Genomic DNA, 26,806 nt, shown 5'->3' on the forward strand with positions numbered 1-26,806 from the left:
AGTTGCTATTTTAAGAGTGATTTTAAGTATTAAAATGTGCATTTGAAGTATATGCAAGCAAAGACATCGGGGAGTAGAGAACGTTGGCTGGGAGTGCTCTGTGGTCCCTGTAAAGGGTGGAGGGGGGGGAGGGAAGGTGACCTGAGCACTCGTTACCCGTGACCTCTTTGTGATGTGCTAATGAACCCAGCCCGGTGCCCTGCCTCCCACAGAAATGTGCTAGGCTGTGCAAATCGTCACTAAGGGTGTTCATGTGTGGCACTGCCATCCTTCCAGACACTTCTAAATCAATACACACGCGGACAATTTAGGCCAGTAATTAGCAGGATGAGAAGCCAACGGAATTTTACATTATTGAAGAAAAGGAACAAAACTGGCAGCAATAAGAACTTTGTTTCTTAATTGCTCAATTTCAAAAATTCATTTGCCTTCTTCCTGTTCCCTGGGTGACGCTGACATCTAGTGGACTCAACGTTTCCAGGATCTTCAGGTGGGAGAAAGGCAGGCCCTGGGCGCCCCGTCACCACCCACGCCGGCCCTGCCCAGACTCCGGCAGACTTCTCCTTCAGTGGCAGATGACCAACCGAACGGAACGGCAGCGCTGGGTTCCTGCACGCACCCACACTTCTGTTCCCGTTAATAACAGCCTGGCGGCTGGATTTGGTGCTGACGTGGCTTAGTCTCAGTTTGTCTTTGGAGATGGAAGACGCCAACAGGCAACAGCCCATGCAGGGTCTCAGGCAGGAATCGGCAAGGCACGGGCCCTGCCCGGCCTGGTCCTGGACGGTTCTGCGCGGCGCGCCGGTGGGCTCCGCAGCAGCCGGGGGCAGCGGAGGCCTGGGGGGGGGGGGGCGGCGTTGCCTGCACCCGAGCGTGCCGTGTGTCCCATCGGTCAGACACACCTCTTCCTCTCAGACGGGGTTTACTCTGACGTCAAGCATTCCATCAGACACTGAGACAGTCGGGGCTCTCTCAGGACAGATGACAGGAGAAGACGAACCGAGAGCTATTCGTTTGCCTCTTCCCTGCGTAACACGTTCTTCTCTGGAGGACATCTGGACTCTTATTTTCTGGCACATCCCAGCCCCGCAGCTGTCCTTTTCAAGGGTGGGGACAGGACGTGCTGATGTCTTCTTCATACTAGCTCTGTTTCAAAAGGACTTCCTGTCTTTTGGGTAGCACAGACACCAGCGTCAGTGCCCAGCAGACGTTTCCCTGGGGGAGGGGCCTCCCGCAGGCCGGCGGGGACACGTGGCCCTGGGGGAGGGGCCTCCCGGCAGGCCGGCGGGGACGCATGGCCCTGGGCTGGCCCTCTCGCCGCCACTGATCCCGGCACAGCTGGTGTTTCGAGGCGACTGAGTCACGAGTGGGCGTGCAGCGCGCGCTGGGGCGGCGCTCCCTCAGCTGGCGGGGATGCCGGGGGGTGGAGCAGGCAGGGTTACAGGGGTTACAGGGTTACCCAGCCTGGAGGCCGCCCCTGAGGTCAGCGCTGCGACTCCGTCTAGGAGAGAGGCAAGTGTTGGGGGAGGGCGTGCTGTCGTCCACAGACCCTGACAGCAATGACCGTGCCACGGAGACGGCTGCAAACACGCAGGAAAGGGGTGACGTGGACAGACAGGGCCATCTCCAACTCAAGAAGGATGGCCAGTTAGACAACCCGTCCCAGCTACCCTCTGGAGTCCTCCTTTTCCTCAAGACAGTGACCGTCAACTCCCCTGCAGCTAGGGCAGCAACGGCCACGCAAAGGAGCGAGGCCAAAGGGCGGGAGCAGGGCACCACCGGGCCGGCCGCACACGCCGTCCTGGTCAGCGCTGGCCCCACACGCTGCCGCATGTCCTTGGGGAGCAACACCACTGTGGCGAACAACCGCTGGTTCGAACGCAGGGGACATTCAGAGCTGGTGAGCTCGGGAAGGGAAGGAGCTCCTCCCAAGTCACACGACAGCAGCTCCGCTTACGTGTGGGGCTCCACTGCAAAGCTGTCCCGCATTGACGGGTGATGTCTGTTACGCATCTAGGAAGAGATGGGGGTGGGGGCGGGGATCTGGAAATAATCCACACCGTACCACATCTCCTACAGTTCAGGGACTCTTAGGGACTCTGCATCTCAGTTCTCCAGGGAACTTCTTTATTTTTGCCAGTCCTGGGCCTTGAACTCAGGGCCTGAGCACTGTCCCTGGCCTCCTTTTGCTCAAGGCTAGCACGCTGCCACCTGAGCCACAGCGCCACTTCTGGCCTTTTCTGTTTCTGTGGTGCTGAGGAATCGAACCCAGGGCTTCGTGCATGCTAGGCAAGCACTCTACCACTGAGCCACGTTCCCAGCCGCCAGGGAGGTTTAGAAAACTAAAAATGCTGCTGGGACGCTCCTGTGGACCCCGAGTGTCCAAAGAGGAGCCTGGAGCTCTGCCCTCAAATGTTAGCAAAGCCCAGGGGAGAGCCTGGGGGACTGGTGCCGCCCCGCCTCCGCCCGGGATCCCGGGGTCCTCTGCGTGCCCGACCTGTCCACCACACAGGCCTGCGGCTGCGCCACTCCGTGCCCACTGCGCGGTCTCCAGACCACGAAGGCGCCAGGGCGGGAGCGGTTTTCTACACCCCCCTCGCTCTCCGACTCTGGCACTCGCGTTCCACGCTGGACCACCCTCTTTGCAGCATCTACAGGCATCAGCCCGGCTCTCGTGCATTTGGTTTGGACTCGGCAGCCACCGGTGAACGCGGTGGCAGCCGCGTGTCTGTGCAACCCAGGCCGCCGGGCGACGCTCGGGCCCCTCCCGCGACCAGCACTCACGGTGAACAGGTTGGAGCGGCGCTTGGACTGTTTCCGGACCGGTGTCGGGGTGCTGGCGGTGGGGGGGGCGTCAAGCCGCAGTTCTTTCTGGCTGGTGCTTGGAGTGGACGGGACGGAGGAGGAATAATCGCTTAAACTCCCACCTCCATTACTCGTCTGCAATAATGAAAAACCAAGGTCTGATCAGCCACACGCTCTCGGAACCTAAGGTCACCGGCCACGCGGGGCCACAGGCAGCCCGTCGGCAGGTCAGGGTGAAGAGGCGCCCGCGAGACGGGCCGGAGGGAAACAGAACCAAGCACACGTGGTCTCAGTCTAGAACGTTCCATTGAAATCTCTACTGTTGAACTTGGAAGTTCCTGAGGGTTAAAACGTAACTTCTTTTTCCTCTAAAACAAAGAGTCTTGCTAAACTGAGCAGACTCCATGGCTGTGTGACTGCTCTACACTAGCGAGGGGGATGGCTTACAAACCCGCAGAAAGTCGACTGATGCTCTAAAAGGATGTCTGGGAGTCAGAGTGGAAGGCACTGACGTGCATGGCCGTGCCTTTCTGGGCCGCAGCAGGAAACGCAGGTCAACTGAAGGCCTGCTACCAGATCTGCTCACTGCGCTCTTTGAAAAAAAGTGCCAAGAGAGACCTTGCACGAGGAATGTTAATCACAAAACAAGTGCCAGTGAAACAAAGCCAACAGCTTCCTTAATAGGCTTCAAGTTGAGTTCTTCAAAGTGACAATTATTTCCCTTGCTTCCAAGTAAATAATTTAGCAAAATGTGGCTTCGGAAAGATAACAGTTTCCATGGGGCCCGTGGGAGATGGTAATTGTAACCGACTGCGGCTACTGCACATAAGCCTGGAGCCGGATTAGCCGTTGAGATTTACTCACGCTTCAATCCGCAAGCGCGCCGGGAGCAAGCGCAGAGCGGGGTGAATTCAATCGTCGGTGCGCACAGGGACGGCGCCCCGCCCAGCGCCAGCGCCCCGCCCACCTCCCCGCCCCGCGCCAGCGCCCCGCCCACCTCCCCCGCCCAGCGCCAGCGCCCCGCCCACCTCCCCCGCCCAGCGCCAGCGCCCCGCCCACCTCCCCGCCCAGCGCCAGCGCCCCGCCCACCGCCCCGCCCCGCGCCAGCGCCCCGCCCGGCCCGGCGACCTCACGCACCTGGCTTATGTGCACGGCCGACACCTGCGCGGAACACACGGACGAGTGGCTCGGGGAGTTGGGCAGGGACTTGCAGGGGCCTATGGACAGCTGCTGCTTCTTCCTCGTGGCAACGATCTTCTGGGCAACTGTGGACAGAGAGCGCACAGGCGACCGTGAGGACGGCTTCCCGGACGCGGGCAGCGCCGCGGGGACCCCGATGCCCTCCGTCCACGGCGAGCTTGAGCTGCGGGCCCACCACCAGAGTCCACGGCATTTCCCACGCTCCCCCGTGCTCCCCCTTCCCCGCCCCAGGCAGGTGTGGCCCGCACGCAAGCTCCGGCGATGGGACAAGAGCGAGAGGGCTTTCTGGAATCTCCCTTGAATGAGAGCTGCCCTTTGCCCCTATCTTCCTGTTTTCCTGCGTGTGCCCCAAGCGCACAGCTGTGTCTCCCTCCGGCCCTAGTGGCTACCCGTGACTACCAAGGGGCGGGGGATGGAAGCCTCGGTTGTAAAGCAGGCTGCAGAGGGGCCAGCCCCGACCCCCACCACCCCGGCAGCCCCGGGCAAGCGCTTCAGTGATCCATGCGCTAAGAAAGCACCATTCGGGCTGGGGATATAGCCTAGTCCCTGGCTTCTTCCCGCTCAAGGCTAGCACTCTGCCACTTGAGCCACAGCGCCGCTTCTGGCCGTTTTCTGTATATGTGGTGCTGGGGAATCGAACCTAGGGCCTCGTGTATCCGAGGCAGGCACTCTTGCCACTAGGCTATATCCCCAGCCCCCACATCCACTCTTAATCAACAGGAATCTCAATTCAACCGGCCATCACTTCTCTTGGCAAACAGGCTCGCTGATAAAGCATATTAGATTTAATTGGAAAGGAAGTCAGCGATTAGAAAACTCTTCCTACACCAATAGGTGTCACTAAAGGAAAGTAACTATGGTTTTTATTTGTGCAAATTTGCCTTAGGGGGGCGGCTGTAATTAAGTTCGATGCTACTCCGGCACCAGCTTTGCCGGCCTGTGGCTCTGTGCCCCGGACAGCGCCATCTTCCGGGCTGCAGGGCAGAAGGTACGTGCAGCCCACGAGGTGTTCACAGATCATTTCTTTTCTAAATGAACACAAGTTTATTAAGGACCTGGTTTGTCCACAGCTTATGGTTTCCATGTAAATGAATGATAGTATAAATATGATTAAGTGAAAATGCACTAGATAAAAAATGGCTCACAGAGACGAAGAAGCAGCTTCATTAGTTACAGCCCACCTCCAATAGGCTTCTTATCATCCTGAAAGGATGATATCAATTAATTTATCTTCCCGTAGTGTATTGATCATAACCTTCATCAGCTAATCAGGTTTAAATTACAGAGGAATATCGCAGCACTCTGTCATTTCAAAGCCATTGGCATATTGATCGGGGGGGGGGGTCTTTGAAGACGTATATTAGAATATTTTAAAAATCATTACATGAATGCCAAAGTTAAAAAATCTAAGGTCAGATTCCAGCGAAGTATGGGGCAGGGAGGTGTACTGAAACTCCAAAGACCAAGGAAGCAAGTTAACCCGAGTGACTTCGCATTTCTCTCCCTTCTGCAAAAGAGCAGAAACGAGCTTTGCGGACCGACGGCGCTGCATTCTGATTTGACCCGGGCTCCGGGCGGCGATCGGGCCGGCGACACGCTGACTTCAGTCGCTGAACTCAGAGGGCGGGCGGGGTGCCAGCGTGGGCCACACGGGCGTGCAGAGCCACGGGCACACCTCGTACCAACGTTTCCCAGGCAAACAGAGGACGTGAGCAGCTCGCAAAGACAAGCCAGATGCTATCAACACCCTCATTCTACAAAACGGCCAACACCGATCGGCGCCCGGTCTTCTCTGCGGGGAGGCTAGGAAGCAGCAGCGATGCAGATGCTCGACGAGCCCAGGGCCCGGACCCTTCCGCCTTCACTACGAGACGCAAGTCGCGACATCCAGTAACGGGCGGCGCGTATCTCCACTTGACTACGTTCTTCTGTCTTATTTCTCCCTTACTTCTAAGTCCTTCCAACACTCATACACAAATGGTAAGGAAAGGAAGGAAGTTTGTTTTTTTCCTAAGCTGGAGACCCTGCTTATGACCTGTAACTCATAGAAAGAGAAAAAACAAGGAGGGTGAAGAACAAGGAGGGAGGAGAGGCGAGGGAGAAGGGCGGGCGTCCTCCCTTGGCAGGGAGAATGGAGATCTGCTCCGGACCGGGGCTGGCTCCCAGCACTAACCCCTGATCCCCAGAGATCCGGGTGTGCCCACAAGAACCCTGCGAGGAAAGCAGCCCCCTCCCGGGGCACCAACCCGAGGAAACGGACGGAGGGGGAGAGGCTTCTCTTTGTGAAGCGCCCCTAACGCTCAGAACTCTTATGTGACAGCAGGCTCACAAGGTGAACACATACCGTGACTACTGTGTGCTGGGTGGGCAGCGAACACACACTGTCTCTCCAGAGTTTAAGGGTTGATTTTTTTTGTCTATATTTTTGTCATTCAACAAAGATACACTACATATTTCACATCAATACACAACCAACAGTGTATATAAACGTGTAAATCCGTGTGCCTCTCCGAAGACAACCTACACGTAACGCAGAGAATGTGAAATCCTCAGCTTGGAGAGTCAATGTGTTCCCAGCACCGGTGACAGGCTGGCGATGTGCGGCTGACATGCTGGTGACACTTTGTCACGTGTATGAACTCATGTCTGAAGTGGCATCAACACTAAGTATAGAAGGGAGGGGCTGTCTCCCTGCACCCCTCTGCCTGGCGCTCTCCCTCCTCCTCCTCCTCCTCCTCCTCCTCCTCCTCCTCCTCCTCCTCCTCCTCCTCCTCCTCCTCCTCCAGTGGCGAGCTTCTCCACAGGAACGATCCGCCTGCCGCCTCTGTGTTTCAGATGCCCACAGCCTGGCCTGGGGTCTTCCCCTTCAAGTCCATGGTGCCTGGCCCGGCCTCCTCTCTCTCCAAGCTGCTCCCCTCTGTTTTCCAACGCAGCTGACCACACCGCCCCTGTCCCCCGACACCTGAGACACCAACACAGGATGGCGAACAGGTGACAGGTCAGGCCGCCCGTTTCTCCTCAGTGCTTGCTCACTGGCCCCTCCTGACCTAAGACCTCTCCTCCTCCCATACCGGTCACTCAGTCTCTGCAGGAGCCGGGATGCGGCCTTGGGGGGGGCCCAGTCACACCCTGGGGCGGCCTTGGGCAGATCCCATCATGACACTGTGCTGTGTGTCTTCTCTAGAGCTGGGGTTCTTTGCTCTCTGTGGGGGCTGAACTCGGCACTCCTGCCACCGCCCTCGCCCTCGATGAGTGTGCGCAGAAACCCCGGGCGGACGCCGGGCAGACGCCGGGCAGCACGGGCCTCGCGCGCGAGCAGCGGTGGGTGTGAGGCAGGCCGATGCGAGCCGGGCAATTCCGCCTCTGGGCCTCTGGGGTGTCTAAGGCCAGGAACTGCCACCGGGAACCATCCTGACCGCCGCGTTAGGTAAGAGCTCGATAAGGCTAACAAAACGTGTGTGTGTGTGTGTGTAGAGAGAGACAGAGAGAGTGTCCCAGGACTTGAACTCGGGGCCTGGGCGCGCTCCCTGAGCTCTTCAGCTCAAGGCCAGCGCTCTGCCACGTCGAGCCTCGGCGCCACTTCCGGTTTTCTGGTGGTGAACTGGAGACGGGAGCCTCACGGACCTTCCTGCCTGGGCCGGCTTTGGACGGTGATCCTCGGATCTCAGCCTCCTGAGTCGCTGGGGTGGCAGGCGGGAGCCGCCGGGGAGGTGCGTGGCGTCAAACACCGCTCTGAAGGTGTACGTTCCCCTCCACCCGTCAAGGAGAGAGCGGGCCGGCGTGCAGTGGCGCCCTCGTTCTCCACACGCGTCGCCTCGTGTGCATCGCGTGCACGCGCACGTGGGTGTGCTTACACATTCAGCCGCGGTCTCGCTCTGTACCCCAGGAGACCCTCCCGCCTCTGCCCCCGAAGGGCCGAAACTATAGGAATGTGCCACACCTGGCCACCCACACGGTCTGGAAGCACACGTGGTGACCCCGATTCCCGGCATACTTTGCCTCTACTCTCAGTGCTGTCATCCGCAGGTAATTTTTACCTCACCTTTCACCAAAATGCTCTTCCTAAGAGCATGGGGTGGGGGGAGGGGGCGTCCCCCAGGAACCCCATAAACAACGCCAACTGCGCACTATAAATCTTTCAGGAGCAAATAGAAGAGCCTCTAATGTCTCCACTCAGTTTTACATTACAGAAGAGTGATCATTAAATTAGCTTATTAATTAAGAAGAAATTAATTACCAAATTATGTATTTCTTAATGTGTGACTTCGGAGGGAAAAGGAATCTGAGGTGATTTTCTTCCCCCCCCCCCATCATCCAAACTGCAGTGTCAATAAATGTCAGAGGAGGCCGGGAGAGGGTCCGAGCCTGGGCCCGCGTGCGGCTCTGCACGGTCTGGGTGCCCCGCGATGCCACGGTGCCCGGGGCCATTGGCGAGAGGGGCCCCGCGGCCCCGGGCAGCTGGGAGGCGCGGCTGGACCGTGCTGCCCCCGGGGGGACGGTCAGCCGCGGACGCGGGGCGCAGATCCTGACCTGGAGCTTCTGCCGAGCGCGAGGGGAGGCGCTTTATCTAAGGCTAGTCGGGGCCCGACAATAGACTCCCATCATGGGGGAAAACGCACGCGCGGGTGAGTCCCCAGCGCAGAGGAGCCCGGCGCGGGAGAGCAGGAGGATCTGGGATCCTGGCGTGGCCCTTGCCCTTGAACCCACGGCTCAGAGCAGCTGCCACGACGTGTGCTCTGGAAAGACGCCTGGCGGGCTGGGTGCCATGAGCGCGGGGGGGCCGTGCCTGAGCTCCGGGAGCCGGCTCTAGCGTCCGGCTCGCTCCCACGCGTTTCGAGACCTCCACGAGCGCGAGCTGCCCTGACAGTTCTGCTTGGTGTCTGGCAGGGGGTGGAAGTGTACCCTGATTCACATGTTTTGGTGATTCAAAGCTACCCAAGGGAGCTTGAGGGAGAGGGCACGAGTTCAGTGAGACTCAGTTAGAGCCCGTTTCTTGATCCTACGTGGGGCCGTCTCACGGGCATGGCCGCTCTGTAGGGAGAAGTGCATCCTCCTTGCTCTAGACGGGGCTTTCGGTTTGCCGCAACACACTGTTGAATCGGCTGTGCGTCGGCCCCGGCGCTCTGAGGGCTCTTGGAGTCAGTCCAGCCCAACCTCGTCCATGTTTCCACAAGGCAAACTTTTAAACCTCAGCAACAATTCCCCAGCTGGAGAAAATGCGAACCAAGAAAGCAAGGCAGCCGAGCAGCAACAGTGTCAACGCAGGTGCATAAAAAGGAAATGCTCTTCTCACCTTTGCTTTCCAGCCAATAAAAACCCACTGAGATGCAGAGGCCGGGGGCTCAGACCTGTAAGACCTGTAATCCTAGCTACTCAAGAGGCTGAGACAAACCGGGGGATGACAGTTCAAAACCGGCCCATGCGGGAAAATCCCTGAGAGTTTTACCTTCACTTAAATACCAGAAAACCGGAAGTGGTGCTGTGGCTCAAAGTGGGAGAGTGCTAGCCTTGAGCCAAGAGGTCAGGGACAGCGCCCAGGCCTGACTCCACGCCCTATGACCACCACCCACAACACAAAAGCCATGCTTTAATTTCCTCCAGGGAATCTTTTAACTTTGTCCTGAAGTTCGTTAATGAAGTCTGAATTCTTAATCTGAAATTCAGTTCTTGTCTGTATTCTTTTTATCTCGTTGTATTAAAACAAATTTATCTTCATTTATGTCGCAATTACCTATTAGGGTTGTTAATTTGCTGGAAATGAAGCTATTGTTTAATTGCTCCTATTAATCGGGGGACGTAAATGCCGACCGTAATAAACAGTTACCTTCAGGACGGAGCAAAGTCAAGGCGGCTGGCGCCGGGTTCTGCCTTTCACAGCGGAAGAGGGGCTCTCGCGCGCCCAGCGCAGCGAGCTGGCCTTCCCTTGGGCTTCAAGGGTTTTTTAAAACCCACACTGACACAAACAGAGCTGCCCACGCTCTGGGTGAACGGACTCTGATTAAAGCCACGGCGCGTGCGGGAACACAGCCCTTCCCGGCTTCCCGGCTTCCCCGCACGCGGCCCTGCAGAGCCCGGCTGCCCCGGCTGGGAGTGGCCGGCGCTGCAGACGGTGGACGGGGCGCGGTTCAGCGGGACGGTGGAGGGAGGGGCGGTGGAGGGAGGGGCGGTGGAGGGAGGGGCGGTGGAGGGAGGGGCGGTGGAGGGAGGGGCGGTGGACAGCGGGACGGTGGAGGGAGGGGCGGTGGAGGGAGGGGCGGTGGACAGCGGGACGGTGGAGGGAGGGGCGGTGGACAGCGGGACGGTGGAGGGAGGGGCGGTGGAGGGAGGGGCGGTGGACAGCGGGACGGTGGAGGGAGGGGCGGTGGACAGCGGGACGGTGGAGGGAGGGGCGGTGGAGGGAGGGACGGTGGAGGGAGGGGCGGTGGACAGTGGGACGGTGGAGGGAGGGGCGGTGGAGGGAGGGACGGTGGAGGGAGGGGCGGTGGACAGCGGGACGGTGGAGGGAGGGGCGGTGGAGGGAGGGACGGTGGAGGGAGGGGCGGTGGACAGTGGGACGGTGGAGGGAGGGGCGGTGGAGGGAGGGACGGTGGAGGGAGGGACGGTGGAGGGAGGGGCGGTGGAGGGAGGGACGGTGGAGGGAGGGGCGGTGGACAGCGGGACGGTGGAGGGAGGGGCGGTGGACAGCGGGACGGTGGAGGGAGGGGCGGTGGACAGCGGGACGGTGGAGGGAGGGGCGGTGGAGGGAGGGACGGTGGAGGGAGGGGCGGTGGACAGCGGGACGGTGGAGGGAGGGGCGGTGGACAGCGGGACGGTGGAGGGAGGGGCGGTGGAGGGAGGGGCGGTGGACAGCGGGACGGTGGAGGGAGGGGCGGTGGACAGCGGGACGGTGGAGGGAGGGGCGGTGGAGGGAGGGACGGTGGAGGGAGGGGCGGTGGACAGTGGGACGGTGGAGGGAGGGGCGGTGGAGGGAGGGACGGTGGAGGGAGGGACGGTGGAGGGAGGGGCGGTGGAGGGAGGGACGGTGGAGGGAGGGGCGGTGGACAGCGGGACGGTGGAGGGAGGGGCGGTGGACAGCGGGACGGTGGAGGGAGGGGCGGTGGACAGCGGGACGGTGGAGGGAGGGGCGGTGGACAGCGGGACGGTGGAGGGAGGGGCGGTGGACAGCGGGACGGTGGAGGGAGGGGCGGTGGACAGTGGGACGGTGGACAGCGGGCAGAGGCCCGGCGGACAGGGGTGCGCAGCCCCGATCGCCCACCAGGGCCGCGCTGTGGGAAGCACTCGGAAGCCCGCGTCCTGACCACAGGCAGTGACTGCGGCCGGCTCCCTGAGGAGCAGCCCAGCGCGCGTGCCCAGGACCCCCGCGGCGAGCGGAGCCCTCCCGGCTGCGGCCCGGCGTCACCCGGCGTCGGCCCTCACGCCCCGGCGTCACCCGGCGTCGGCCCTCACGCCCCGGCGTCACCTGGCGTCACCCGGCGTCGGCCCTCACGCCCCGGCGTCACCCGGCGTCGGCCCTCACGCCCCGGCGTCACCCGGCGTCGGCCCTCACGCCCCGGCGTCACCCGGCGTCACCCGGCGTCGGCCCTCACGCCCCGGCGTCACCCGGCGTCGGCCCTCACGCCCCGGCGTCACCCGGCGTCGGCCCTCACGCCCCGGCGTCACCCGGCGTCGGCCCTCACGCCCCGGCGTCGGCCCTCACGCCCCGGCGTCACCCGGCGTCGGCCCTCACGCCCCGGCGTCACCCGGCGTCGGCCCTCACGCCCCGGCGAGCGGGAGGAAGACGGCCAGGCGCCCCCCCCCCCCACACTCCACAGGGCCTCTGGCGTCAGTTCTCAGCGTTCTGGGGTGCGCTAGCAGCGCCCACGGACCCATTGACCCCTTCCCCCCTCCTCGCCTCCCCCTGCCTCTCCTGCCCACTCACACCGTGCCTTCTCAGGTTCCAACACGCCCAGCCCCCTCACCGGGCACGCCGCCCCGGACGGACAGCGCCTCAGTCGCAGAACCGGCTTTCTTCTCGGCGTCCTTCTCCAGCTGGGCGTCTTCAAACCTCCCAGCTCTCCCTCACGCCCTCCCCCGGAGAACCCTCGCCCAAAGGACCTGCCCTGTGCCCCACACTCCGCGTCTCTACGGCTTGCTGCAGGCCGACTCTAGCACCATGCTACGTTTCTCTGGGCATTACTGGGCCAGGGCGCTATGCACAAACATGGCCTTTCTTAACCGCTCATCCCAATGGAGCAAGTCCCTACCTGCAGGTGGGTCAGATTCATGATTCCTACAAGGCATGCTCAACACGGGGGCGGGGGGGGGGGGGGGGTGGGGAGTAGCACTGACGGCAAAGAGCCAGGAAGGCCCAGAATGCTCTCGGTTCTGTTCTTTGTCCCACAATGCTCCTGGCCATGCTCTAGAGCCACGATGCTCTCGGTCATGCCCGAGGTCCCATGATGCTCTTGGTCTTGCTCTTGGCCTTGCTCTTGGTCCCATGATGCTCTTGGCTATAATCTTGGTCAGTAATCAGTGTTCAACAAGGCCCCAAGGAAACCAGCAAGCTGCTAAATATCGCTTGCTTATTCTTTTTTTTTTTTTTTTTTCGCTTGCTTATTCAGAATTGGCAGCTTTTCCCTTTTGTGTGTCAAGGAAAGCTTTTTTATTTCCAAGAGAAGAAAATAGATCCATTTATTGAAAATTACACTAGAACCAATCTCAAGTTTCCAAGGAAAGCTTTTTAACGACACCTGTTAGCATCCCTCACTCCCTACTAGTGAAACCTTAACTTACAACACTGACCAGCTACCTTGGGCCCAGCACACTTGTTGGAGATCACAGATTCCAGACAAAGAGGAATTGGTGAAGACCAGCCAGGAGAATGCTGAGGACACTTCACGCCCTCCCCGTCTAAGCGTCCTGCGGGAGAGATCTCCACATGCCTTCCCGGACTTGTTTTCCTAAGGCCTTGGGAAGCGGCGTTCCTCAACCCAGGCTCTGCCCTGCAGACCTACTTCTCTTCAGCGGTCTCAGCGCGTAGCCTAGGCCGGGGCTCACACACGCCCCGTGTGCCGGGGGAACGCCAACGGTGCCAGAGGGGAAGGGCTAGGAAGAAGGCGGGGACGGTGTGCACGAGGAGAGCTTCGAGCCACTAAAATCACCTAGCACGGGAACCGTGCAGGCCGACGGCTGACGTCTGGGGGAAGCAGCAGCGCGCGTGCAGGGCAGGCAGCAACGAGTCCGCCACGGAGGCAAGTTTGTGAAGCATCTTGAGACGCAGTGCGTGCTCTGGCCTGGGATGGGCGAGGGGGACGGTGGGAGTCGACGGGCCCTGGGGGGTTGCTGTTGTCCCCAGCTCGTGAGCCATCGCCGCCCTGTCGCCGCGGCGGGGGTGCCCGGGCCGCGATGCGGGGAGCTCCTTCAAGAGATGCACACGGCAGGGGAGAGCGCCACGAAGCACGTGCCGTCGGAAGCCACCCCAGAGCCCCCGGAAGAGGAGAGGAACCCGGGGGGGGGGGGGGACGACAGGTGCGTGCGTCTGGACCCAGAAGGTCCGGACACCTGTGGAGACGGTCCCGGGGCCGGGCCTCTGGTGGGTCTCCTGGCGCTTACAGGCCCCAGACCCGTCTCTCTCTCCTCTTCTGCGCCTGAAACCTCAGCATCACTTTGCGCAGTGTCTAGTGGGCATTCACGATTATTCTACTTAAATAATGAGTCATTAAGCCACACAGCGCTTCTGATGAGCTAAAATAGCTTCATCTAAAATGTAGAGAAATACATAAAAAGCATGAACTAAAGATCTCATGACTACACACTGCTCCCTTCTTTTTGGGCTAAGGCTCAAGCAGAATTGAATATGTGCAGACGCTCATTAGGAAACATGGAACACACCAAGTGCTACAATTAAACGCAGCGCAAATGTGCTGAAAAGGCCAGGAGATGATTAACTTTCTCCCTCACTACTCTTGCGCGAGTCGGATGGCAAATTAGGGCTGTCCAGGTCCAGTCCGCGCCGGCGAACAAGCCCGTGCACTGGCCCCGCCATTCAGACGGCAGACAGGGGTCTGAAAGATAAACGGCTTAAACAAAGAGAGGAAAAATGAACCTGTCACCGCTCCTCAACTCCTCGCGCCGTCTCCGGGAGGGTGCTGATGGCTCCGGAGCAGAACTGATCCTGACACCTCTGGGGGATGAAGGCTTGCCCCACCATCCTCCCCTCTGCCTGGCGAGGCCTCTCCCACGCTTCCCGAGCCCGAGGAGGGGGAGGGGGTTCGGTTCGCATGTCCCACCCACCTGTTTTGAAAGGCCTGAGTCCAGGCTACGAAATCGAGCATCGCACCAAAGGTCCAGGATTGACGCGAAGGAACGCGGTGACGGGAGGACGCACCGTCGAGCAGGGCCGCGGGGACCACACGGTGCAAGCGGCCGGAATGAGGGTTTGGAACCATGCACAAGAGAAAGCCCTTCAAACTCGTCCTACTCAAGTACTCCAGTTGAAGAAACTGCTCAAGAATTCAAAGAAAAGCACAAGAACGCAGGGCAGAGAAGGGTCAGGATCCGCCAGGACCTACACGCTGGAGTGCCGGAGTCGCAAGGCCACGGGAGAGACTCTTCCTGCGACCCCGGAGAAAGACGCAGCGACGCAGAGCAGTCGCTTCTCCCTTCCAGACCCAAGCAAGCACCTGACAAGGGCGGGCGGCGGGGCGGCCGCGCCCGCCACGTCTACCCGCCACCAGCAGAGATTCCCCCGCCCCCCCCCCCCCCGGGAGCAGCCCAGGGCGGCACGAGACTTCTCCAACCTTCCACGTCCCCCTGCAGACAGTGCCCAACTTTCAAGAAAAATGGACTTCTCGCTCCCAACTGAAGCTGTTTTCCTATAGAAATAATTATCCTTACAACAATTTCCATAAGAAAGACATTTTCTTCTTAAAGTGGGGGAGACGTCATGGTTGGAACCTGAGGAAATCATTCGCCTCTTCCTCGGCTCCGCTAATAGCAAGGCGGCCGTGGGGCCCTGGCGGGGAGCTCCAGTGTGACAGTGACACACAGGTTGAATTATACAACGTATTGTGATACAATTAGGAAGAAGGATGAGATGACAAAACAGATTTCCGCTTGGTTTTCGCCGGGGCTTCTCGCGTTAAGTCACTGTAATGCCCCCCCCCACCCATTAATTATTATTGCTTAAGCTGCACCCGGCACCCCTGACAGCTCCAACGGGCAGGTTCTGTCTTCCTGGTACTTCAGTGCAAGATGAATTTGAATTTGGAATGGACTTGAGGGGCTAGCTCCTTCTGCGGCGCGTACTCCTGACGGCTCCCGAAGGGTTAAGTGTGGAGCAGGGAGAAACTTTTTTGTTAAGTTTTTTTCTTCTCTTTTAAAAAGAAATCAAATTTACCAATTGCCACTGTAATTACTCACAGAACCTCAGGTAATTAAAAGGGATCTAAATCTAATTTTATTTACATTTAGAATACCCCGGGTCACCTCCGATGAGGATTTCACATTTGTGACTAATAATGTTTCAGTGTTAATTAGAGTTAGCAGAGAATGCTGATTGATTTTTGGACCTGTATCTGCAGCAGCTTAGCGATAGGGAGGGAATCGAAGTATCTGACGGGATCCAGCAGTTTTTACAAATGGTTGAGGTTCTTCAAAGAATCATAGGTGCCTTTTAATTCTAGGAAGCCCCCCTCATAAGAGAACAGCAGCGGATGACACTGTCTCCGGCTGTCACTTCTCCACTGTGAGACAGTACTTACATTCGATACACCTGGACCAGATTTACCGTAAGGTATCTTCAGACAGTTAAAATGTAATAACAGTTACTACATTTATATTGTTATTGCTACGTTTCTATTGTTATAGTTTATTACCTATTATGTTGAACTCCTAAATTGCGTGTGAGCGTGCGCGCGTGCGCACATGTGCTGGTACTGAAACTTGAACACAGGGCAAGTTGTTTTTCTCGCTCAAGGCTGGCACTGGGCCACCTGGACCCCGCCTGAGGTAAGAGCCTCGTGACCCTTCCTTCCTCTGCTCGGCCTCCTGAGTGGCCAGGGCTACAGGCGTGTTTTTATACAGTGGCTTTTAAAGCTGTCCGTGAGGACGCAGTCCTTGCCGCCTAGCTTTGTGCCTCGGGTGCGGCTTTGCCTGCAGCTCCACCTACCCACCTCGCCCCCGGACGCAAGCCGGGTTAGCTCACCTCAACCCTCAACACGGTGCAGGGCACGCGCCGACCGGACACGGTTCATGACCCACCTGGAGCTCCCGAGACCGCGCACAAACACCAGGCAACGTCGTAAAGCAGCCTTTGGCTCGTGCCTGCTGTGTGTTGTGGACGGGAACACATCCTCCTGCCGGGCCCGGGGTTCTGCGTCAGGGAGCCAGTGGCCTCCTGACGTTTTCATGGCAGGTCAGCTCACCTGCCACCCAAGTCCACATCAACGGAACAGCTCCTCTCCTGGAGTCTGCCCCACTAGCGCCAGTTCTTACGGGTCCAGTGACCAGTTTTCACCCCAACGCCATTGCTGACACACCACATCATCAGACCCACCTGGGGCAGGTCCCTCCCCGGGGTCCCGGGGCCGCTCCCCGCCCTCCTCCCGGGACTCCCCTGCATGGCCGTCCCCTACCACAGTCACCCACGATGCTCGGTAATGTCCATGGTCTTGCCAAAGCCAGGAAAGGAACCAAGTGTGCACGCTTTCAGAACGTTAATGCGCTGTACTTCCAAATGGCTTTAACTCAGAGTCTATAAGCTTTAACAGTAGATAACAAGGCTATAACAATTCTTTAGATCATAAATTCAAAACACCTTCTACCCAAAAGCCTTGCTTTACATCACTCTAAGAAGATATGGCTCATTAATAAAAAACAGAAGTATACGGTCCTTGCTGACATCAATGCCTAAAGTCACAGAGAGAACGATATCTAAGAAGTCCAGGTGCGGTGGCTTATACCTATAGTCCTAGCGACTCAGGAGAGGAACAGACCAGATCACTGTGGTGAGAGTCCAGCTCAGGAAAAAAGGACAGCAAGACGCTCATCTCAACCAGCAGCTGAGCGTGGGGCCGTGCTCCTGTAGTCCCGGCCACAGGGGAAGCGGAGAGAGGAAGTCGCAGCTTGCAGCTGATCCTGGACAGCAGCAAACGAAGAGCACCCGTCTAGCAGGTAGGGGCAAGGCCTGGAGTCAAAAGCCGGTACCCAGCCCATCCCCCAAAAGAGCATGGAGGACAGGCTGAGAAAGGTGAAAGGACCACAGACTGGGATCTCTCTCAAACTGTCACGCACACGCGCACACGCACGCACACACACGCGCACACACACGCACGCACACGCACACGCACACGCGCACACACGCGCACACACGCGCACGCACGCACGCAGGTCGTCAAAAGATGGGATCTGTCTGCTCATGGTTTAAACAGCGACAGTCAGCCCCAGTGTGATTCTACGCCCCTGGCTGTCAGGCGGCGCTGGCTCTGGAGATGGGGTTGGTCGAGCACACCAGCCAAGGTTCCCTGCGGCCTCAAACCTCCACGCGGGCCTTCTCCCCGAGGGCGGGAAGGAGCAGGGCAGGGCGGTCCTCGAGGCGTCTGGAGGGGGGAAGCAGACACCGCCCGCGTCGCTCGTGAGCGGGGCCCCTCCCCCCACCCCGTGGCGCAGCTCACAGCACACGCACGCGAGCCGCACACCAGGCAGGTTTCCTCAGCGGCGGCTCCGGTGGAGCTTGGGGGAACTCACCGGGGGGATAAACGAGGCGAGTGATTACGAAGAAGGCTGTGAGGAATTCACCCAACGCGCGGCGCCCAGGCTCGGGGCTGGGCACGGGATCTGAAGCAGCGCCACCAGAAACACGCCGGGGGAAAAGCCACGAGGGCAAAGGGCAAAGCACAGGTGGAGGAATTCAACGCGGCTGATGAGGGCCGCGCCAGACAGAGATTAGAGTGCTGGGTAGTTCAATTCCCAAGCCAAATGTGAACCAGAAGAAGAAAAGGCAACCTCACACCTACATTTCCCACGCAGATTGGTTTTGATGCAAAAGGTACAAGAAGTGAACGAGAATACATCACTCCTGAACTGTGGCGAAGGTGCCCTTCAACTACGCCGGAGCGTGCCCAGCTACGGCACGCCGACGGCAGGTCCTCTCGGCCCAGTGTCTGCCCGCACGATGCCTGGCGGCAGGGGTGCGGCCCAGCCACATCCGGGCCTCTCCTCCTGGACTGCAGGCCCCGCCCACCCCGAACCCCCCAACCCACGACAGACACAGCCAAGCAGCAGCCGTGGGTCTGGGTGAAAGGGAGCGCAGCTGCCAGCGTGGGCAGGCGGGGCTTGACCTCCTCTCCCCCACCGGAGAGACACAGTGCTCCTAGGAGCGCCGAGTGCTCCTTCACAGAGAGGAAGACGGCGAAGACGGCGGGCGCTCCCTGAAGCAAGCTGCCGAGACAAGACGCTGCCGTTTCTAAACAGCAGCCACGGGCCCTGTCGCGAGGGCTCCCCTTCCTGGGCCCCCTGTGTTAGAACGAAGAGAAACTGGACATGGCCTGGCTTCTAGAGGCCCAAGAGATGGCAAACCAAGGAGGACCAGTGCCCAACGAGAACCAGGAATGGACAGCGCCCAGTGAGAACCAGGAATGGACAGCGCCCAGCGAGAACCAGGAATGGACAGCGCCCAGTGAGAACCGGAAACAATATCCAGCGAGAACCAGGTGCCTTCTGGAAGCAAGCCTAGACTCCAGTTGAGAATGGAGTCTTCATTTGTGCCTCTCTGGCCTTCATAAGTATTTAACTGTCATAACATCTATAATTCACCACAGAAAAAGTATCATAGAGCATTTATTATAAACCTTACCTAACATGTAGACGGCCTCTTTACACTTTAATCATTTGCTAACAGTTACAATAAGATTGTATTAAAAATTTAAACTGCCCTACTTAAGCAATTTACCTTGGAACGTCCACTGGCAGGGAATGAATACGAGGGGTAGGGACGTTGGGCCCGTGGTCAGATTTATGACACAGAAGACTATTTCCCTGATAGAGCTCTGATGAGTGAAGTCTAATGACTTTAGTTTTATTACTTCTTAAGCACTTAATGGGAAAATGTAGACATTTTCACAAGACTGGGCTTCAACAGGCATGGTACGTTTGAGAAACGACAGGTAGAGAAAGGTCTGGGAGATTACTTTAGAGAGACTCAGATCAAATGCAATCAGGTGGAATTTTAAGGCAATGAGTGCTATCACAGGCTCGCCTCTACCATTATTAGTATGAGGTTTGTTGTTTTTTTTTTAAACTGTCTTAAATAATAGTCCAGAGACTATTTAGCAAAGAATAGCCGTGGAGAACTTTATTGTTATACATGTAAAATTTTAAAGGCATTAAAAAACGCCACAGTATTTAATTTTCCCCCCACACTTACAAAGCACCTACCACGGAGAAGTTACAGGGCCCACGCTGTAATTATCTCACCGTAATTACCCAAGGCCCAAGAAGATCAACCGCTTCCTCCGCAGCTTGCAGCCGGCGGGAGGGCTACCGGTACCATCTTCAGAAGCAAGGCTGAAAGTTTTCCTTTACTCCAAGTTGCCTCCCCCAAACTTCAGCCCACAGCGGTGATCCCCCAGGCTTCAATTAAAGCCAAGGCAGCCATCCTATCCATCACCCAGGACTATAAATTTCTTATCTTTCTCATTAGCCACACTGTTGCGCAGCGTAAATATAAACATAACTTGCCACAGGACTGTAAATCACGGAGGGGAGCCACTCTGCCCGGCGTGGATGGTGAGGAGTGATTTGAGCACGCTCGCTGCACGAAAGCTGATTTACACGGCTCAAAAAATAAAAATAAGTACCAGGAATCACACTGACAGCAGCTCTCTTTGAGTTTGTTGATTTGGCTTAAAACGGGTAACGACCTGTCTTTATCAGTAGTACTAAGTTTTATGTGCGAAATCCAATTTTCTGTGGAAGTGCATTTTTTGCTGCATCTGCCAATAATTCCTTTTGAAATTACCTGTAGCTATTAGTACTCTAAAACCTGAATTCCTTACCTTACGTTTCACAGCTGTAAGAGAGAGAGGGAGAAACCCAACCAGCCCTTTTCTCCTGGGTATAAGGGGAACAGCGTCAGCGTCCTGGCGGAGACGGGTGCGGACGGCGCCCCCTGCAGGCAGTGTGGGGCGGTGCTCCGAAGGGCGTCGCCCTCTCTCTCCCCGGCTTCCCGGAGGAGACCGCGCAGACCCAGTGCCGACGGCGGCAGGAGGCGCCTTCCCCACATCCAAACCTCGGGGGCGGGGGGGGGGCGACTGAGAGCAGTTTGCAGGCGGCCACGCAGCCACCGGGAGCTGGAGAGCTGAGCCTGACCCGCGGGCTCTCTACCTAACTTAATCCATCTCACGTCCGCTCTCTGCCCAACTTAATCCATCGCATCTCTCCAATCAGAATCGATGCTGCACATTATTAGCTGGCCGCCACCGCCGCCGCCTCGTGGGCTTGTCCTGGACTCATCCGGCCGCTCTAGGCTGCGGGCCGAGCCTCAGTCCCCAGATACCCCCGAGCAGGTCAGCCGGGAACACCAAGGCCCTCACGGGGGCGAGCGGTGATGAGAAAGGCCCGCTCACACGCTGCGAACTGCACACACATACCAATCGCGCGCTATTTTCACGCTTACAAACAACCCAAGAGAAAGAACGGCCAAAGAGTCAGGCCGAGCAGGGTGCCAGCGACGGGCCCACGCTCCCAGCCACGCCGGGTACCGAGCGACCCCGTGCCAAGACCCCGCCGTCCAGTCCAGCGCTCATCTTCCTGGCCCACGATCCCCGACTGCCGCGCTCCGGGTGACTCGGCCACACCACAGAGGAAGACTCGGCGTCTTTCGAATTCACGGCCCTGCCACTGTTCAGCGACTCAGTAGCGGACATCTTTACGTAAGGAACTAGAAAGTTCGTTAGGAGAAACTGAAGTTCTTCAGCGTGTCACGTCATTAGCAAAGTCACAAGAATGTCTGGGCTCCGTGCTGTTGCGTTCACTTCGGCTCTGTCTAGACAGGACAATCCCCCCTGAGCTCTTTTTCCCGGACTCTGTGATAGATGGGTTTCGGCTCCCACAGTGCTCATGGCAACAAGGACAGCCAAGCATCACTCAGCGGGGAGGGCGGGCAAAGGGGTATTTCACCGGCTGATGCTGTCACCGCACGCGTGTCCACAGCAAGCCTCAACAAAGAGGGGTGCGCGTCATCCGCTAAAATGTCCTTTTGTCCCATGACTGGAGAGGAGTTGACTGACGTGTGCCACGGCTTGAGGGGAGAGGACGCTGGCCGCTGCACCCACGCTCAACCCTCCTGCCGGTGACCTTCAGGGCGGCTCGGGGCGGCTGTCTCGTTTCCGTGTCTGTGTTTTTCAGCGCAGGGTCCGCTCCAGGGCTTCTCGTGTGCTGGACGAGGCCGCGCCCGGCCGCTCCAGTGGAGCCTTGGTCTCCCCCGTGCCAGGGCTGGGCAGCCGGCGGGGCAGCTTGAGGCGCTGGGCACGGGGAGGAGGCCAAGCCCGGCGCCCCCACCCCCTCCGCCTGCCCCCGGCGCAGTTCGCGGCCGGTGCCCGGTGGGCGGTGAAGGAGGTGGCCCCTGGTGTTCCGGGGGCGGTCGGGGGGCACTGAGGAGGCACCGGCAGACGGCAGCGGAGAAGCCCTTGCGGAGACTCACACCTGGCGTCGGCAGGAGAGAAGATGAGAGTTTCACGTGCCCCGAGTACACGCTGCGGGAGACGAGGAGGAGGTCGCACAGGTCCATGTTTTCCACCCTGCGTTTAGGATTCACGCAGACAGACAGGCGCGGCTTCTCCCGGAAGGGGCGGGCGCGGGCGGTGCGGCTGGCCGCAGACGTGGAGCCGGCGGCGGCTCTGCTTCACTGGACGCCGGCCCAGCAGCCCCACAGGAACAGCCGGGGTGCGGGCGGCCCGGGGTCCGGGAGGCCCCTGTGCGGGCCACGCCCACCCGCCCCGCCCGCTTCTGCGGAGGATGCTCGAGGCAGCACCCTCTCCCCCTGGGGCCTGGGCTCCAGCCAGGGGCACCGAGAGCCGTCCCTGCAGGCCGCCCTCCTGGCAGGGCGCCACCCCACACGGCACGACCGCCCGCCCGGGCTTCCACTCCTTCTCACGACAGGCTGGCCAATCAATGTGCTCCAAAGACCGAAAATTACACATCTCTCCAAAATGTAGCTCCTTGTTTATGAATTGCAGATATTCAAATCTGTATGCGTTCTGATGAAAGAATTTTGGTTACTAGAGACAACTGCTCTGAGATTGACATGTTTTTCATTTGAAGGAATGGAAATGTAATGAGGTCCAAATTATAAGTAAAGAAACTGGAAAGTTTTTCTGACCTGAGATACTAGGACTTCTGCAGTTCTGACAATATGTGCATGTATGTGTGTGTAATATACATGTATATGTTACGTACACATATATTATATGTATATACACATATACACCCATATGATACAGGAAAATTCTCTACGTTGAGGAGAGCAGAAACCAGTAAAAGGGGTGGGGGTAGAGGGTTCTTACAAACCTCAAGACTAGCTAGCTAATACAGAAACTGAAATCTGAGGATCCAGTCCAGGCAGGAGAATCTATGAGACTCTTATTTGCAATCAACTAACAAAAAGCCAAAAGTGGAGCTGTGGCTCAAGTGGCAGAGTGGCAGCCCTGAGCACGAAAGCTAGGGGTTGGTGTTCAGACACCAAGTTCAAGCCCCAGAACCCGCACTCAGAGCCGACAAAAGTCCCCAGATTCTACCGCACAAGCAAGACACTCATCTCCGCCGGTCCCCCAGCCCGCTGTCGATGCCACAGACGGCCGTGAACGAACGTTCCGGAAAAGTCACCACCACCTTCAGTAAGGTAACCGACCGCCCTCCTCAGGTCTGCCAGGGAAAGGCCGCGTTTTTCTAAATGACCGACTTCCCTTTTCCACGCAGGACGGCGCCTGTCTGCAGCCTCACAGCCTCGGGGACGGGGGTCAGGAGGGGCCTGCTCCGGCGCCTGCTCCAGCCTAGCCCACGCCCATGCGGCCACCGGGCCCGGCCACCCTCACGCCCACCCTCAACGCCCGGCGGCCGGGCCTGGGGACCTAGCCCATAGGCGACAGGAGTCCACGGGCAGAAGGGTGGGCTGAAGCGCCCAACTTCCCTCCATCCGCCTGCACGGTTCCAGGCGGGGAGGAAAAGAAGACATCTGGAGTCCTGTAGCCACGGAATGCATAATTCCAGCTCTTTAATTTTGTTCTGCTCCTCATTCCCAATGAATGAAACTTTTTTTACTTCTACATTTGCGAGCTGCTGACCCAGTAACTTCACACGCTTTATGGAGTGTATCTTATTACAGGTCTAAATGGTCTCTTAAACCAGGGTTAGTTTTATTATGTCAGTATTCTCCATGGTGACAGCAAAGGGAAAAAAAAAACCCAACTGAGAAGAATCCCTGCGAGGGCTTCGAGTGCCCCCTGGTGGCCACTCGGTAAACTGCAGAGGAACTTGGACGCACTTGCTAGTTCTTAGAGTCACAGGCTCCGTGGGCACTCTCCTCGAGACAAATGGCTTGTGTCAGGAGGCGTTCCACTCAGGAGTCTACTGGGAGCCATCTGGGTTGACTACGGCTTTGCATCCAAGCCAAGAACTCTGCGTGAGACGCTTGCATTTTATATAGAATGCGGCAGTGTTTTAGTTAACTGTGAGGTTTTGAAATGCAGTCAAGGGTGGGCTGGGGGTTGTCGGCTCCGGTAGAGTGCTTGCCTAGCAATGCAGGGGGCCCTGGGATGGATGAATCCCCAGCACCATAAAAATATTAGATTCGAATGGGGCCAACGGCTTCTAAACACAGCATTCGACATCAAAGGAGACAAGGGCGGAGACGGGAGGGAGGGAGGGAGGGAGGGAGGGAGGGAGGGAGGGAGGGAGGGAGGGAGGGACGCGGAGAGAGGGAACCGAGGACGCTGTACGAAAGGAAACGCACTCATCACGACTCATGTCATTGTAATCCCTCTGTACGTCATCTCTATCATGATAAAGTAAATTCACAAAAAGTCAGAAACAATAAAAAAGAAAAAAGTCAAAGGAGAAGCTAGGTGACCAAAAGGTACAGGCCTGGATGCTGGCACCTGCCTTGCGTACAGAGCCGCTCCCACAGGACCGACACCCCTCCAGCGCCGGGGAGGGAGGGCGGGGCTGGACGGCGTGTCGGGTCCTTGGGACTCAAATCGTACACGTGTGTCGATTTGGCAAGAAATAAAGTTACATGCAGGCACTTCCTGGGCTGTTCGTGTAATGACCAAACCTTGCAGGTCTGAGCGCCCCTCCTTGACCCCAAGCAGGGCAGCCATGTTCTTAAGTGACAGAATGAAGTATGAGTGGGTTTCCTCAAAGTATGCCATACACCGGCCAAGAAATGCACCGTGGACGACAGCTGCACTCGGGGGTACGGGCGGCGGGGGGGGGGGGGGGGGGGGCGGCGTGGCTCCTCCTGCCAGGGTGGATGGTCACACGGGGCGGAGGGGAGCACCGGCTCCGCCGGGCCGAGAGTGGAGTGGAAGCCAGGCACGCGGCGAGGGCTGAGCCCTTTACTTTCCACGGCAGCGGCGTCCTGAGGGTGACGTCTCGAACACGCGATCCCGAGGCGAGGGGTGGCACTCGGCACGGGCCGGGCGCGGGCTTTCGGGGTGTGGGGAGCAAGCCCCGTGCCACTGGGCTGTCCACAGCGGCAGACGCGGGGCGGGCGGGGCGCCTGCGGATGTGCTGTGACGGCAGGGCCCCCGCGAGCACACACGGGGGACCCAGGGGCTCCCCGGGGAGCCGACCGAGGGGGAGGGGCGGACCTGGAACGTCACCGCAGACACAAAGGCACAGGCCGGGAGATCCACCCGGGAGGACCCTTCGCAGGCCCGTCTCTCCCGGGGAAAGGCTGGGGGAGGCCCAGAAGGGGCAGCCAGGCCCTGCGGGCCACTCGGGGCCACCCCGTAGCCAGGGCTTCTCACCAAGACGTGGACTGCCGGCTCGCGCCCAAACGAGTGACGGCAGGGAAGGGCGGACTCCCCGGAAGGGAAGGCCCGCGTCCAACGATGCCTGACCTTTCCTAACTAGAAACCAATGGACGTTCTTAAAAACAAAGATACCCAGGGAGGTCAGCTGCAGGGAAAGGGCGCGGGAAGAACCCCGAACGGGAACCAGCTTCCCGATGGCTGCTGACTGTAAGACTCAGGGCCTTAAAGCCGTGTGGGCATTAAGGCCGAGCCCCCTCGTTCTATAAACGGGCGGACCCTAAGGAGGAGCCCTTCAGTGAAAGGCGCCACGCGTCCGCGCTCTGCCCCTTTGTAGAGCAAACAACGCAGGGAACAACAGCCACAACCAAACACCTAAGAGATGACGGGGCCGGGATGCTGCCGCAGCCCTCCGAGGAACAGCATGCAGAACCCAGCGGCGGCTCAGCGCCCCACCGAGAAAGGACCGGAGTGAGGAGGCTACAAAGGGACGCAACGCACAGCCAGGGTTTCCAAACGCAAGGCACGCCCGCCCGGACACTCACACGCACACACACACGCACGCACACCAGGCCCTTAACAGGGATTGCCACTGGGTCACCATAGGCAGGTGTTTATTCCCTAGTCTTAGGAGAAAACCAAAATGAAACACTTGGCTGAGTGTCCGTGGCTCACGTCTGTGGTCCCAGCTACTTAGGAGGCCGGGCTCTGAGGATCTGCGATTGAAACACCCAGGCAAAAAGCTAGAAGTGGAGCTGGGGCTCCTACAGCAGATTGGCAGCAACGAAGCGAGTAAGTTAGGAGACAGTGCCCAGGCCCTGAGATCCAGTTCCGACACTTGTACGAAAAAAGAAACCTCCAAAACAAAAACAATCCACGTCTCTTGGCCAAAACAAAGAGAACCCACCTTAATCCTCCAAGTCTTCGTAAGATATTTTTCTTTTCAATAAACAAACACAACAACCTACTCTTCAGTTCACTTCTTCCTAAATCAGAAAGCCTGGTAAAAGTCATTGCTGTATTCTTTGCTATGCCACTTGCAGTGCTCTCCCTTAACTAACCCAGATTCTAGAGCCTGCCTTGTGGGTCCTCCCATCGGCTCCAGCCCTGCCCTTCTAGACCCCATCCCCATCCCTCACGTGGCCTCACCTCTGCCAGCTCACGTGAAGAGTTGTCAAGTCAGAGAACAGGACAACTTCTGATGCCGACTATGTAGGCCTCTCTTTCCGGAGGCTGACCAAACAAGTCAGGGCTGCTGGCCTCTGTGAGCCACAGTCACTCGAAAGTCAGCCACCTCCATACTCCGTAAGGGGCAAACGTCACCACCTACGAGACGCGGAAACCTCTGGGTAACAGCTGCAAAGGCCGTCAGGCTCCCGGCCTCCCCCGCTTAACTGATATTTTCTTACTCTTTTGCTCAGTGACTCCGAGGAGGGCTAAATAGGTCAAAAAGCACATCACTGTTTAATTATTTTAAAAACATTAGGAAGAGCAGAATGCACGGCATTATGAACAGATTATGAACAAAAATAAAAGCCATTTGTAGGCATTAATGATACATCAAGCTAATTCAAGCTGGCTAAAGTCATTAGGGAGGGATCCTGGGGCAAAACACAGCCACGGTGCGCGGCACAGGCAAGTATTAAAATAACCATTTCCTATGTCATTGATAAAATTAATTCTATGAGGCAGAGAGATGAGTCTGAACATGAAAATCAAGATGCAAGAGCATTTACTAATAGTGTCTAATGATCTAATTCTGGCGACGTAGAGCTAATGCACGCGCGTCCACA

The 26,806-nt window shown here is 58.2% G+C and overlaps 1 protein-coding gene across 1 annotated transcript in view; it reads right to left on the minus strand.

The window, feature by feature from the left end:
* Window positions 1-26,806, minus strand: part of Agap1 (ArfGAP with GTPase domain, ankyrin repeat and PH domain 1) — a 411,357-nt gene that overhangs the window by 201,995 nt on the left and 182,556 nt on the right. Inside the window, 2 exon segments of the mRNA XM_048344473.1 lie at window positions 2,785-2,940; window positions 3,943-4,070. Coding sequence (XP_048200430.1) covers window positions 2,785-2,940; window positions 3,943-4,070 — 284 coding nt within the window.

Source organism: Perognathus longimembris, chromosome 4, assembly GCF_023159225.1.
Source record: "Perognathus longimembris pacificus isolate PPM17 chromosome 4, ASM2315922v1, whole genome shotgun sequence".
In the NCBI taxonomy this organism is placed as follows: Eukaryota; Metazoa; Chordata; class Mammalia; order Rodentia; family Heteromyidae; genus Perognathus; species Perognathus longimembris.